Source organism: Nerophis lumbriciformis, linkage group LG11 (assembly GCF_033978685.3).
Source record: "Nerophis lumbriciformis linkage group LG11, RoL_Nlum_v2.1, whole genome shotgun sequence".
In the NCBI taxonomy this organism is placed as follows: domain Eukaryota; kingdom Metazoa; phylum Chordata; class Actinopteri; order Syngnathiformes; family Syngnathidae; genus Nerophis; species Nerophis lumbriciformis.
Genome location: NC_084558.2, coordinates 6,080,828 through 6,094,778, shown reverse-complemented (window position 1 = coordinate 6,094,778; position 13,951 = coordinate 6,080,828). Strand labels below are relative to the sequence as shown.

Below are 13,951 nucleotides of genomic sequence, written 5' to 3'. Positions count from 1 at the left end.
GCCTTGAAAGAGTCCCATTTTTCAAGGATTTTGAGTCATTTTGCGCTGCAAATGGGTCAATTGTGTTTAAGTGATTAATAATATTAATAATGATTGATTAATTCTCATTAAAGTATTAATTTTGACTGCCCTGAATACAGAAAAATAGCGGCAGAAAAAAAATCATTATTCTAAATAAATACAACATTTTGAAATATATATGAATAAGTAAAATGCAATAATCTTTTATCATTAAATTGTAATTCTAACCCATAAAATGATAACATTTATTGCAATAAATAATATATTGATGAGACACAATTATAGTGTATTCTAAATAAAGAAAATATTAGCAAATATATTATGTTACGACACATAAAAACAACAACATGATAAAGAATGCAAAAGTTTTATATTATTAATTTGAATCTCTAAAATAATATATTGAAATAAAAATTATAATTTTAATGAAACAATGATAGTATATTACAATAGTGTATTATTCTAAATAGGGAGAAATATTTTATAATATATTATACCGTATTACTGTATATAAAAAACAAGAATATAATCAACATTTGTAATGACTTTCCATTATTAATTTTAACCCATAAAATAATGAATACAATTAAATTAAACAATAAAATTATAATGAAATAAAATGATATAAATAAATAAATAAAAAATATTAATATAAAATAATCAATATGTTATATTACGATAATTAATTTATTGTATATCCATCCATCCATCCATTTTCTACTGCTTATTCCCTTTGGGGTCGCTGGAGCCTATCTCAGCTACAATCATGACAACAAAATATATTCAAAATATTCGGTTTAGTTTCCATTAGAAGAAGAAGTAGATTTAAAAACTATTGAACAATTTCTTAGAATGTAAGTAAATATTTCACTCTTGTCCAGGGTATAAATCATTTTGGGCTACTTCGTATACACGTGCGGCATAATTTACACAGCAATAAGTGGATTCCACTCATTGAAGCGATGACCTCACCAGTGTCGTTGGCCTTGTTATCCCTCATCCCCCGTTGCCATGGTTACTTCCATAACTCAAATGTACATCTTGCCACAACGTGAGCCGTGTTTTTTGAATGCACAGTGTTGGTTCAAAGCAGATATCTTGAGGATAGACCAAAACAAACAAAAAAAAAGACGTTTGAATCGCTTACCAAACATGAGGGAAATAAAATGTGCTTTTTTTTTTGTTGCTCGTTTGTTTCACCAGAGGCACGCGTCAAGAAATGAAAGCTTTTGACGAAGCACAGCAGCGAAATGTTGAGACAGTATTAGCACGCTGTGTCCAAAAAAGATAAAGAAGCTTGTCAAAATGGATCTGGAAAAACTTGCACTTGTTGCTACCCTCTTTAATAAAAGAGACTTATTTCTTCCTTTTGCAAAGTATCTGTACAAAAACAACTGGGCTGTGATGGATTTCATCTCTGATGGGTAAAATAATGGGGGAAAACCTGTTTGAAGTCCGTCATCAGGGAGGAGGGGGGATCTGCACGCCCAGCAGATCGTAGGCGAAGATATTCCAAAAGATGGCGAAGAGGAGGAAGGTGATGAAGGAGAAGACGATGACCCACCAGGAGCACTGCTTCTGCAGGCTCTCCTCGTAGCTGCGTAAGATGAGGAGCCCCATACTGATACCCACCACAGCGCCCGACAGGTGGGCCATGAAGCTGGGCTGGGGCCCGGAGGAAGGCAGAGGTGGGGAGAAGCGCAGCCAGACTGCTCGGCCCACCTCCGAGCTCACTGTGAGGGAACAAGAGGTGGCGAGTCAGCAGTTTTTAGAGAAATCAACTGAGGTTGTTTGATGTAGACCTGCAGTGTAAAAACTTGTTCTAGTCAAGGACACATGTACGGAAAAACTGAAGGATGCGAGGACAACTTTGACACATTTTGTACACAGACGATGCTAAAACCAACCCTACTTAGGTTGAACCCATCAACACTAGTCAATGCGGTTGTTTAGGGCAGTGGTCGGGAACCTTTTTGGCCGAGAGAGCCATGAAAGCCAAATATTTAAAAACATATTTCCGTTAGAGCCATATAATATTTTTTAACACCGAATGCGTGCATTTATAAGTAAAACCAAAAATTTTTGAGTATAATAAGTCTCCCTATTCTTTTTAATAACATTGTTTTTCTGAAACTAACCAATAACAAATAAAATACTTACCATTAATGCGACTTCTTGCACAGGTGCGGTAGAAAACGGACGGATGGATTAAAATGCATGACAATGTTTTATATTTTGAATGTTATTTTTAACACTGTGATTACCAGCGGAATTAATTTATTATTTATCGTGTTAAGCAATGTCAGCTAAGATTTATCTGAGAGCCAGATGCAGTCATCAAAAGAGCCAAAGGTTCCCTACCCCTGGTTTAGGGCCACACACGCTACATGGGGTGGCCCCATGATAAAAAAAAAGGCCACACTTTGGACAACCCTGAAATTATGTTGCTACTCTGGAGCCAGTTTCACTCATAAACTGGCTTAAAGTAGTTTAACAGTGTTTGGGTCCCAGCATATGTACAGTAACATGTATTTGGTATTAATTAGCATATTGATTTGGTCATGAGCACCAAAAGGTTACAGTTTGGACTTAAAAAGTTGTTCAATAAAAGCCTGGGCTGAGAAAGATATCCTAGAACACAGGTGTCCAACTTAAGGCCCGGCTGGCCCGCCACGTAATTTAATTAAAGTTAAAGTTAAACTACCTCAGTAGAAACATTTAAGTCCCATCTCAAAACTCATTTGTATACTCTAGCCTTTGAATAGCCCCCCTTTTTTTAGACCAGTTGATCTGCCGTTTCTTTTCTTTTCTCCTCTGCTCCCCCCTATCCCTTGTGGAGGGGAAGACACACAGATCCGGTGGCCATGGATGGGGTGCTGGCTGTCCGGGGTCGGGACCCGGGGTGGACCGCTCGCCTGTATATTGGTTGGGAACATCTCTGCGCTGCTGACCCGTCTCCGCTCGGGATGGTTTCCTGCTGACCCCACTGTGGACTGGACTCTTACTGTTATGCTGGATACACTATGGACTGGACTCTCACAATATTATGTTAGACCCACTCGACATCCATTGCATTCGGTCTCCCTAGAGGGGGGGGGGGTTACCCACATATGCGGTCCTCTCCAAGGTTTCTCATAGTCATTCACATCGACGTCCCACTGGGGTGAGTTTTTCCTTGCCCTTATGTGGGCTATACCGAGGATGTCGTTGTGGCTTGTGCAGCCCTTTGAGACACTTGTGATTTAGGGCTATATAAATAAACATTGATTGATTGATTGATTGATACCAATGATTGTGCTTGGCACTCAGCATCAAGGGTTGGAATTGGGGGTTAAATCACCAAAAATGATTATTGGGCGCGGCCACCCCTGCTGCCCACTGCTCCCCTCACCTCCCAGGGGGTGATCAAGGTTGATGGGTCAAATGCAGATAATAATTTTGCCACACCTAGTGTGTCCAACGAAGGTCTTGAAATAATACACACCGAAAAAGTACTTTATCTTTTCTAAATGTATTTGTTCTCTCTATTTTGACAGAAAAAAGACATCCAGTGCATGCAATTGAATATTTTTTTTAACTTTAATATTGTCTAATAATGCAACTAATATTATAACATCATACATTTTAAAATATTTAAAAAAAATAAAATGTATACTTAAATATCTGCTTTACTTATCATTTCAAAATAGGCTATTTATCAAATTGTACTCTGAAAAAAAGATTTTACAGTAAAAAAAAAACTGGCAGTTCAGTCGCCAGAATTTTATTATAAAAAAACAGTGGTACCCTTTTCCATTTACAGTAATATGCTGTAAAAACCAGCCGTTAAGTTTAAGGTAAAATTCTGCCGACTGAGCTGTCAGTATGCCGAAAAATGTATAGGTTTTTTTTTTTTACGGTGAATGTAAAAAAATATGAATAATAATTACGTGCATAGGTAATTGTGTAATATCGGGATCAATCCTTAATAGGGAAATTTTATTTACTGTTAAAAGCGGCCCTGTGAGGGCAGCCATAACTGCGATGTGGCCCTCAATAAAAACTAATTTGACATCCCTGTTGTAAGAATGCATTCATGCTAATCAGCAGTGAAATTTTGCTCAGATGACGCCTATTAACCACACTAGTAATACAATAAACAAAGTTTAGTATTTTTTTAATTTTTTTAAATGTAACAGTTTAATAATATTTCAATAAGGCAATGGTTATTACCTTATCGACACAAATATAAAACTTTTTTTCCCCCCAAAATAAATTTTTTGGGAAAACATTATTTGAGATTAAAGAACTAAAAACAAAAACTAAATTGATATTTTTTTCTTAACATCCCATGAAATACTGGTCAATTGCTTTATTTCGGGGGTGTCCAAACTTTTTCCTCCAACAGCCGCATACTAAAAAGTCAAAGCATGCGGGGGCCATTTTGATATTTTTTGCATTTGTAAAAAATGCTAAAAAAAAAGGACAAATTTTAGGGTCAAATGTGACAAAGCATATTATTATTATTATCTTTTGCTCTTTTTTCTTACATTTTACTATTGTTTTGTTGCAAAAAACAACAGAAACAACTGTTTTTATCGCAAAAATAATCCGCGGGCCAACATCATGACTCCTCTGTGTCATGGTCATAGTTCTCTCAAGTGTGCGAGTGACAGTAAGAAAAGCTCTGACTCGCTCGTGAGCAAATATTTTTGGTGCCACCTGCTGGTTTGCATGTATAAAACTACACTTTTTTGTTTTGGATTTTTGATTGAAACGACACCTTAAATATAAGACGACTGCCATCTTCAAAAACTTAATTGTAGGCAGTGGCGGGCCGTGCGTTTCCCACCTAGGCCTTCAGTGATGTCCGACTTCAATGATTACCTCTCAAAAAACAATCATTGATATCATCACATGACCATTGCTGGAGAAATACTATACAGAAACACATTTACGCACTACTGGGCATTGAACCACCTCAACAGTGTACAAAACGGGTTATTTTCTGGCGCATTTAAAAATCAATAAACCCGCATCAGAAATTAAAACATATCTTATGTGGTACTGTCAAAATTAAAATAGTAAAAAACACATTAAACGTGAAAAAATAAAGAAATTAAATATTTGAACTCACGATTTGTAGCACCCATTCGACACCGTATAAGCCAGTTGTACCGCTTGTAGTCGGTTGATTCGAGTGGAAGTGGGGAGCATTTCCCCATTTCATCGCCGGGACAGCTGAGCTAGCTTCCGGAGTTGGCCGACATCGTCTCACAAGATGTAGTTTCTCTTTAAATATCCTTCTTGAAAATGGCCTTGCAAATATATATCTGCCACCTAATCAACGTTTTGTTCTCCTCCTTTGTGGGTTAAAAAAGTGAGTATCGGTGATTTCTCTGCTCGCCCGGTATGGCTACAGCTCAACACTTCCTGCTTTAGTAAATTGCAACTTGTGATTGGATACTCACTATGGAATGACAAGTGAGTATCCAATCACAGTCTCGTTAACATCAGGCTACCTAGATAGGCTACTGTCCTATCTTGTCGATTGCATTGTACCATATGTCCCGGCAAGAAATCTGCGTTCAAAGAACTCTGGCTTATTAGTGATTCCCAGAGCCCAAAAAAAGTCTGCGGGCTATAGAGCGTTTTCTATTCGGGCTCCAGTACTATGGAATGCCCTCCCGGTAACAATTAGAGATGCTACCTCAGTAGAAGCATTTAAGTCCCATCTTAAAACTCATTTGTATACTCTAGCCTTTAAATAGCCCCCCTGTTAGACCAGTTGATCTGCCGTTTCTTTTCTTTTCTCCTCTGCTCCCCTTTTCCTTGAGGGGGGGGGGGGGGGGGGGGGCACAGGTCCGGTGGCCATGGATGAAGTGCTGGCTGTCCAGAGTCGGGACCCGGGGTGGACCGCTCGCCTGTGCATCGGCAGGGAACATCTCTGCGCTGCTGACCCGTCTCCGCTCGGGATGGTTTCCTGCTGACCCCACTGTGGACTGGACTCTTACTGTTATGCTGGATCCACTATGGACTGGACTCTCACAATATTATGTTAGACCCACTCGACATCCATTGCATTCGGTCTCCCTAGAGGGGGGGGGGGGGTTACCCACATATGCGGTCCTCTCCAAGGTTTCTCATAGTCATTCACATCGACGTCCCACTGGGGTGAGTTTTTCCTTGCCCTTATGTGGGCTATACCGAGGATGTCGTTGTGGCTTGTGCAGCCCTTTGAGACACTTGTGATTTAGGGCTATATAAATAAACATTGATTGATTGATTGATTGATACCAATGATTGTGCTTGGCACTCAGCATCAAGGGTTGGAATTGGGGGTTAAATCACCAAAAATGATTATTGGGCGCGGCCACCCCTGCTGCCCACTGCTCCCCTCACCTCCCAGGGGGTGATCAAGGTTGATGGGTCAAATGCAGATAATAATTTTGCCACACCTAGTGTGACCAACGAAGGTCTTGAAATAATACACACCGAAAAAGTACTTTATCTTTTCTAAATGTATTTGTTTATTTTGACAGAAAAAAGACATCCAGTGCATGCAATTGAATATTTTTTTTAACTTTAATATTGTCTAATAATGCAACTAATATTATAACATCATACATTTTAAAATATTAAAAAAAAAAAAAAATGTATACTTAAATATCTGCTTTACTTATCATTTCAAAATAGGCTATTTATCAAATTGTACTCTGAAAAAAAGATTTTACAGTAAAAAAAAACTGGCAGTTCAGTCGCCAGAATTTTATTATAAAAAAACAGTGGTACCCTTTTCCATTTACAGTAATATGCTGTAAAAACCAGCCGTTAAGTTTAAGGTAAAATTCTGCCGACTGAGCTGTCAGTATGCCGAAAAATGTATAGGTTGTTTTTTTTTACGGTGAATGTAAAAAAATATGAATAATAATTACGTGCATAGGTAATTGTGTAATATCAGGATCAATCCTTAATAGGGAAATTTTATTTACTGTTAAAAGCGGCCCTGTGAGGGCAGCCATAACTGCGATGTGGCCCTCAATAAAAACTAATTTGACATCCCTGTTGTAAGAATGCATTCATGCTAATATATTCCTGCTAATCAGCAGTGAAATTTTGCTCAGATGACGCCTATTAACCACACTAGTAATACAATAAACAAAGTTTAGTATTTTTTTTAATTTTTTTAAATGTAACAGTTTAATAATATTTCAATAAGGCAATGGTTATTACCTTATCGACACAAATATAAAACTTTTTTTCCCCCCAAAATAAATTTTTTGGGAAAACATTATTTGAGATTAAAGAACTAAAAACAAAAACTAAATTGATATTTTTTTCTTAACATCCCATGAAATACTGGTCAATTGCTTTATTTCGGGGGTGTCCAAACTTTTTCCACCAACAGCCGCATACTAAAAAGTCAAAGCATGCGGGGGCCATTTTGATATTTTTTGGATTTGTAAAAAATGCTAAAAAAAAAAGGACAAATTTTAGGGTCAAATGTGACAAAGCATATTATTATTATTATCTTTTGCTCTTTTTTCTTACATTTTACTATTGTTTTGTTGCAAAAAACAACAGAAACAACTGTTTTTATCGCAAAAATAATCCGCGGGCCAACATCATGACTCCTCTGTGTCATGGTCATAGTTCTCTCAAGTGTGCGAGTGACAGTAAGAAAAGCTCTGACTCGCTCGTGAGCAAATATTTTTGGTGCCACCTGCTGGTTTGCATGTATAAAACTACACTATTTTGTTTTGGATTTTTGATTGAAACGACACCTTAAATATAAGACGACTGCCATCTTCAAAAACTTAATTGTAGGCAGTGGCGGGCCGTGCGTTTCCCACCTAGGCCTTCAGTGATGTCCGACTTCAATGATTACCTCTCAAAAAACAATCATTGATATCATCACATGACCATTGCTGGAGAAATACTATACAGAAACACATTTACGCACTACTGGGCATTGAACCACCTCAACAGTGTACAAAACGGGTTATTTTCTGGCGCATTTAAAAATCAATAAACCCGCATCAGAAATTAAAACATATCTTATGTGGTACTGTCAAAATTAAAATAGTAAAAAACACATTAAACGTGAAAAAATAAAGAAATTAAATATTTGAACTCACGATTTGTAGCACCCATTCGACACCGTATAAGCCAGTGGTACCGCTTGTAGTCGGTTGATTCGAGTGGAAGTGGGGAGCATTTCCCCATTTCATCGCCGGGACAGCTGAGCTAGCTTCCGGAGTTGGCCGACATCGTCTCACAAGATGTAGTTTCTCTTTAAATATCCTTCTTGAAAATGGCCTTGCAAATATATATCTGCCACCTAATCAACGTTTTGTTCTCCTCCTTTGTGGGTTAAAAAAGTGAGTATCGGTGATTTCTCTGCTCGCCCGGTATGGCTACAGCTCAACACTTCCTGCTTTAGTAAATTGCAACTTGTGATTGGATACTCACTATGGAATGACAAGTGAGTATCCAATCACAGTCTCGTTAACATCAGGCTACCTAGATAGGCTACTGTCCTATCTTGTCGATTGCATTGTACCATATGTCCCGGCAAGAAATCTGCGTTCAAAGAACTCCGGCTTATTAGTGATTCCCAGAGCCCAAAAAAAGTCTGCGGGCTATAGAGCGTTTTCTATTCGGGCTCCAGTACTATGGAATGCCCTCCCGGTAACAATTAGAGATGCTACCTCAGTAGAAGCATTTAAGTCCCATCTTAAAACTCATTTGTATACTCTAGCCTTTAAATAGCCCCCCTGTTAGACCAGTTGATCTGCCGTTTCTTTTCTTTTCTCCTCTGCTCCCCTTTTCCTTGAGGGGGGGAGGGGGGGGGGGGGGGGGGGGCACAGGTCCGGTGGCCATGGATGAAGTGCTGGCTGTCCAGAGTCGGGACCCGGGGTGGACCGCTCGCCTGTGCATCGGCAGGGAACATCTCTGCGCTGCTGACCCGTCTCCGCTCGGGATGGTGTCCTGCTGGCCCCACTATGGACTGGACTCTTACTATTATGTTGGATCCACTATGGACTGGACTCTCACAATATTATGTCAGACCCACTCGACATCCATTGCTTTCGGTCTCCCCTAGAGGGGGGGGGTTACCCACATATGCGGTCCTCTCCAAGGTTTCTCATAGTCATTCACATCGACGTCCCACTGGGGTGAGTTTTTCCTTGCCCGTATGTGGGCTTTGTACCGAGGATGTCGTTGTGGCTTGTGCAGCCCTTTGAGACACTTGTGATTTAGGGCTATATAAATAAAGATTGATTGATTGATTGATACTGTCAACAATTTGTGATCTGATTGGCTATCGCAGCTGTCTATCAACTGTATGTGTTCTCAAATTCATCCGCTAACGGTCCCGGGTGTGGCTCTGCTGATCTAAATAGCACCGCCGCAGCTCAAACCAGTGAGTATCCAATCACATGACGCGCGTTGAGGCCAGCTGGAAGGCTTTACTGACAACAATTCGTGATCTGATTGGCTATCGCAATTGTCTATCACAGTGGTACTTAACCTTGTTGGAGGTACCGAACCCCACCAGTTTCATATGCGCATTATCCGAACCCTTCTTTTGTGAAAAATACAATGTTTTTTTTTTTTTCAAATTCAAGACAAAGTTTTTTTGTACTGGTGCACAAAATGAACCGTGCATCAACATCACCTTGTTCAAAGAACGAAACCCACACAGTGCATGAACTCACAACAAATTACACACCTGCAAATCAGCGTGACCTCTGTTGTTGCCTTTGAGGGGCCAGTTCAGAAATGCGCGGCTTCACCTTGGAAAGTGCCACTCTAAGGTAATTTTCACAGCAAAGTCTGTTCCTTTTTCTTCGTTTTCCACCCAGACATACAATATTGGTACACAGCTCATGAAAAACAATATTTTTTGTTATTGTCGTAAGTGGTCCAAAACACTTACCGGTATATTAGAAAATAATCTCAAGCAAATGACTGCTGTTATTTGATTATAATAACAAAACATGTAACTTGTTATTTAGTCAGGTTTGGGACAGGTTTTGCGTTTGCTCACGCATATGGAAAATTAGAGGGAACATTGTTTGAGGGCATCCATAATACGCCGATAGGGAGAAGTTTTTATTTACACGATGAGTCGGGTGTGTCTTGACCTTCGCGGCGGAGGCTCCGCCGAACCCCTGGGGCCGACTCACCGAACCCCTCGGGTTCGATCGAAGCCAGGTTAAGAACCACTGGTCTATCACCTGTATGTTCCCGTTCACTTACAGTGCATGGACGCCCGCATTGTCGATTCTGAAGGCCTCGGGCAGATTTCGTACAGCATGGCAACATGCTGTACTTGGATTGAATTTAATTGAATTCTGATAGGATACAAACTCTAACCAAAAAACAACAGCACTGGAAGGAGCATAATAGGACATGAACAGAATATGAATAATTTTTGATATTTAGGGAAAGTAAATAAAAAATTAACTTTATCTTTAATTATGATCATGATTTCTGGTTATGTTCAGCCAGCAGAAAAGGCCTTGCTGGCCCTGACGGCACACCACTGATTGTAGGTAAAAACACAGTCTTATATTCGGTGAAATACGTGATTATTGAGAATATATATATACATATAAACCATTGTGTGTTATACTCAATGGTTAACTGGACATCTTTATGTGCTCGACGCCTCAATCATTGGTATGTTTTCATCTACAAAACCATTCTGGGTATCACTCCATCTTATCTGTCTTGTCTTTTAACAAAGAAACAAGGAAGTCACAATCTTCGTTCAATGGATGTTCTGCAATTTGTCGTCCCCAAAGTAAGAACTGAACTGGGCAAGAAAGCATTTAGGTTTTCAGCACCGAAGGCTTGGAATAACCTACAATCGAATATTCAACTTCAAACCCTAGTTACGTTGAATGAGTTTACAGCTTCTGTGAAAGGACTGCAGTCTACCTTGTCTGTATGCACATGTGTCATGTGAGCAAGTTTTAATGTTGTAAATGTGATGTTTTATGTATTTGTTTACTGTTTTTAATGTAACCTTGCTGCTGCCCTCTTGGCCAGATCTCCCTTGGAAAAGAGATCTTTGATCTCAATGGGATTTTACCTGGTTAAATAAAGGCTAATAATAATATACACACATATATACATACATACATACATAGTAGAGATGCGCGGTTTGCGGACACAACCGCGGAGTCCGCGGATTATCCGCGGATCGGGCGGATGAAATTAAAAACAATAAGATTTTATCCGCTCGCGGGTCGGGTCGGGCGGATTAATTAGATATTTTTTTTATTTTTTTATTTTTTTTGCGGGTGGCAGTTAAACCAATTCGGAAATATATATACATAGTTAAATGTTGTTACCCACATACGAAAAACGAGCAGGCACCTGCTGCATATGCCACAACAGAAGAAAAAAAAAGAAAAGAGATGGACACTTTTACGGAGCGGAGAAGGGACGCCTCGCCGGGGTCCGGGACCGAGGCCCCTTCCCCCGAGAGGGCCCCACCGGGAGCCGTAGCTGAGGCGATCCGCGAGAAGGGCCCGACGCACGTCCAGGGTCACTACCGCGCCCACCGCACCGACACCCCGCCTCGTCCGCTTTCGCAGTGCGCTCACGAAAGGGGTGGGGCTCACCCTGGTTGATATAGAGAGCAGGACGGTGGCCATGGAATTTCATTTAAGGTTTGTGATAAACCATCAAACTCATTCGTTAAAAGGACTCTATAGTAATATAAAGCAAATTTTTCTGGACATTATCATGCAAGAAAAGTTTATTTTTGGGATCGCGATCACCGCGTAATGATTTTTAAAGGTTGCATTACATTATTAACTGTCCCATGTGATCAGCCAGTGCGATTGGAAGTCCATGCTCAATTATTGCCTCCGTAAATAAAACTTCGGCATTTGTCACATCCAAAGAATCTGTTTGGGCGACGAAAAAACGTTGAAAGTTTTCCACTTGTATCGCTAGCAACGGCATTAGACTTGTGTTTTTTTGTCCCAACGTGGTCTTTTACATCGCTAATTCCTCCGTGTCCGATCGAAAAATCTTGTCTGCACAAGGTGCAATTCGCGTAGTTTTCACCCTTTTTTTTTTTTTTTTAATTAATATTAGATATATAACAACGGGCGGATGGCGGGCGGGTGCAGTTCTGATCAAACGTTACATCGGGTGGATGGCGGATGGTTGACGACTTTCTGACGCGGTTGCGGATGAAATAAATTGCCTATCCGCGCATCTCTAATACATAGATATATATGCATATACATACATACATACATATAAACATATATACATATATATACATCGTATTTTTCGGAGTATAAGTCGCACCTGCTGAAAATGCATCATAAAGAAGGAAAAAAACATATATAAGTCGCACTGGAGCCCGGCCAAACTATGAAAAAAACTGCGACTTATAGTCCAAAAAATACGGTACACATATATACATCCATACATATATACGCATATAAATACATACACATAGATATATATGTGCACACACACACACACACACACACACACACACACACACACACACACACACACACACACACACACACACACACACACACACACACACACACACACACACACGCACACACACACACACATCAACCTGGGGTTTAGTTGGATATTTATTAATCACTTACAGGGCCAGCTCCTGGCATAAACACCCTATGCGGTTGTTTCGGGCCACAACCACTAGAGGGCAGCCACATATATTTACTTACTGCAAACTAGTGCCAGGATCATGCGGAGCAGCTTGTATGGACACCTCATCCCAGCCCAGTTCTGCAAAGTAAACAATCAGAACTTGATATAAGTTCCCACAAAACATCATTTGGGATCTTTTTCACCACATTCAACCCAGACAGAAAGACAATATAGTAATAATAATAATAACAATAATAATAATAACAACAATAATACTGAGCCCTGATAGTGTGTGCACCTGGCTTCTGTACTGGGCCCACGCCAGGGGCACTGGGTTAATTAGAGCTACACTAATTAAACAGATGAGGGGAGCAATAAATCGCACTTATGATCCTCCTGGGAGGAAAGAACAACAGCATCCTGACTTAGAATATCGCCTTTGCTCCTCCGGATGAATAATAGCACCAATCACATCGCTCCTTAAGTGTCTGGCTGTGAGGAATTGTGGGAAAAAGACCCAGGGCCACCTTTTCCCCACTCCCTCCTGACTGAGTGGAGGCATGCAAGATTAAAAACAGAGGATAAAAATAGAGAGAAAGCCCTGTTGCAAGAAGAAGCCTTCAAAGTCACAATATTACAACAGATAAATGATTAATATCTTCAAAAAAGGAGGTCACCGTCACGGTGTTTGGTAGAGATCTTTTCATCAAATGCTGACAAAGAACTTTGCGTCAGGAGGACGCTAAACTTTTGTGGATTTCTTTTTTGAACTGTAGAAGTTGCAATTCTGAGAGATGTAACACATATATATATATATATATATATATATGTCTTAATAAGGTTATCCAAAAAATAGTGCTCGATACCGTAGTAGAGCGCAATATATGTATGTGTGGGAAAAAAATCACAAGACTATTTCATCTCTACAGGCCTGTTTCATGAGGGGGGGTACCCTCAATCATCAGGAGATTTTAATGGGAGCATTCACATACCATGGTTTGTATAGGGCACAGAGTGGGTGGGTACAGGCTGGCCTAGGGGCGTGGTGATTGGCTCATGTGTTACCTAGGAGGTGTTTCCGTCTATGGCGGCATGCTGTTACAATTTCGCTGCGCTTGTTGAGGGATGACAGGTCTGGACGGTAAATAATAAACAGTTTCTCTTTCAAGCATAGGTTGCATCTTTTATTACCACTATTGTAAGGTGTGCTGGATGCAAGAATTTGCCAGATGGAACAATCACAAGGCTTCTTTCAGGAACAAAAACCTGCGAAATACCACAGAACTCA

General features: G+C 40.0%; 1 protein-coding gene across 6 annotated transcripts in view; it reads right to left on the bottom strand.

Moving 5' to 3' along the window:
* Positions 1-598: 598 nt before the first annotated feature.
* The window catches only part of rhbdl1 (rhomboid, veinlet-like 1 (Drosophila)), a 176,499-nt gene continuing 163,146 nt past the window's right edge, over positions 599-13,951 (bottom strand). For all 6 annotated transcript variants that reach the window (XM_061967637.1, XM_061967635.1, XM_061967638.1 and 3 more), the window contains 2 exons: positions 12,741-12,801; positions 599-1,754 (listed from right to left, as the gene is read on the bottom strand). In XM_061967637.1, coding sequence (XP_061823621.1) covers positions 1,483-1,754; positions 12,741-12,801 — 333 coding nt within the window. In that variant the 3' untranslated portion in view covers positions 599-1,482. The remainder of the gene's footprint in view (positions 1,755-12,740; positions 12,802-13,951) is intronic.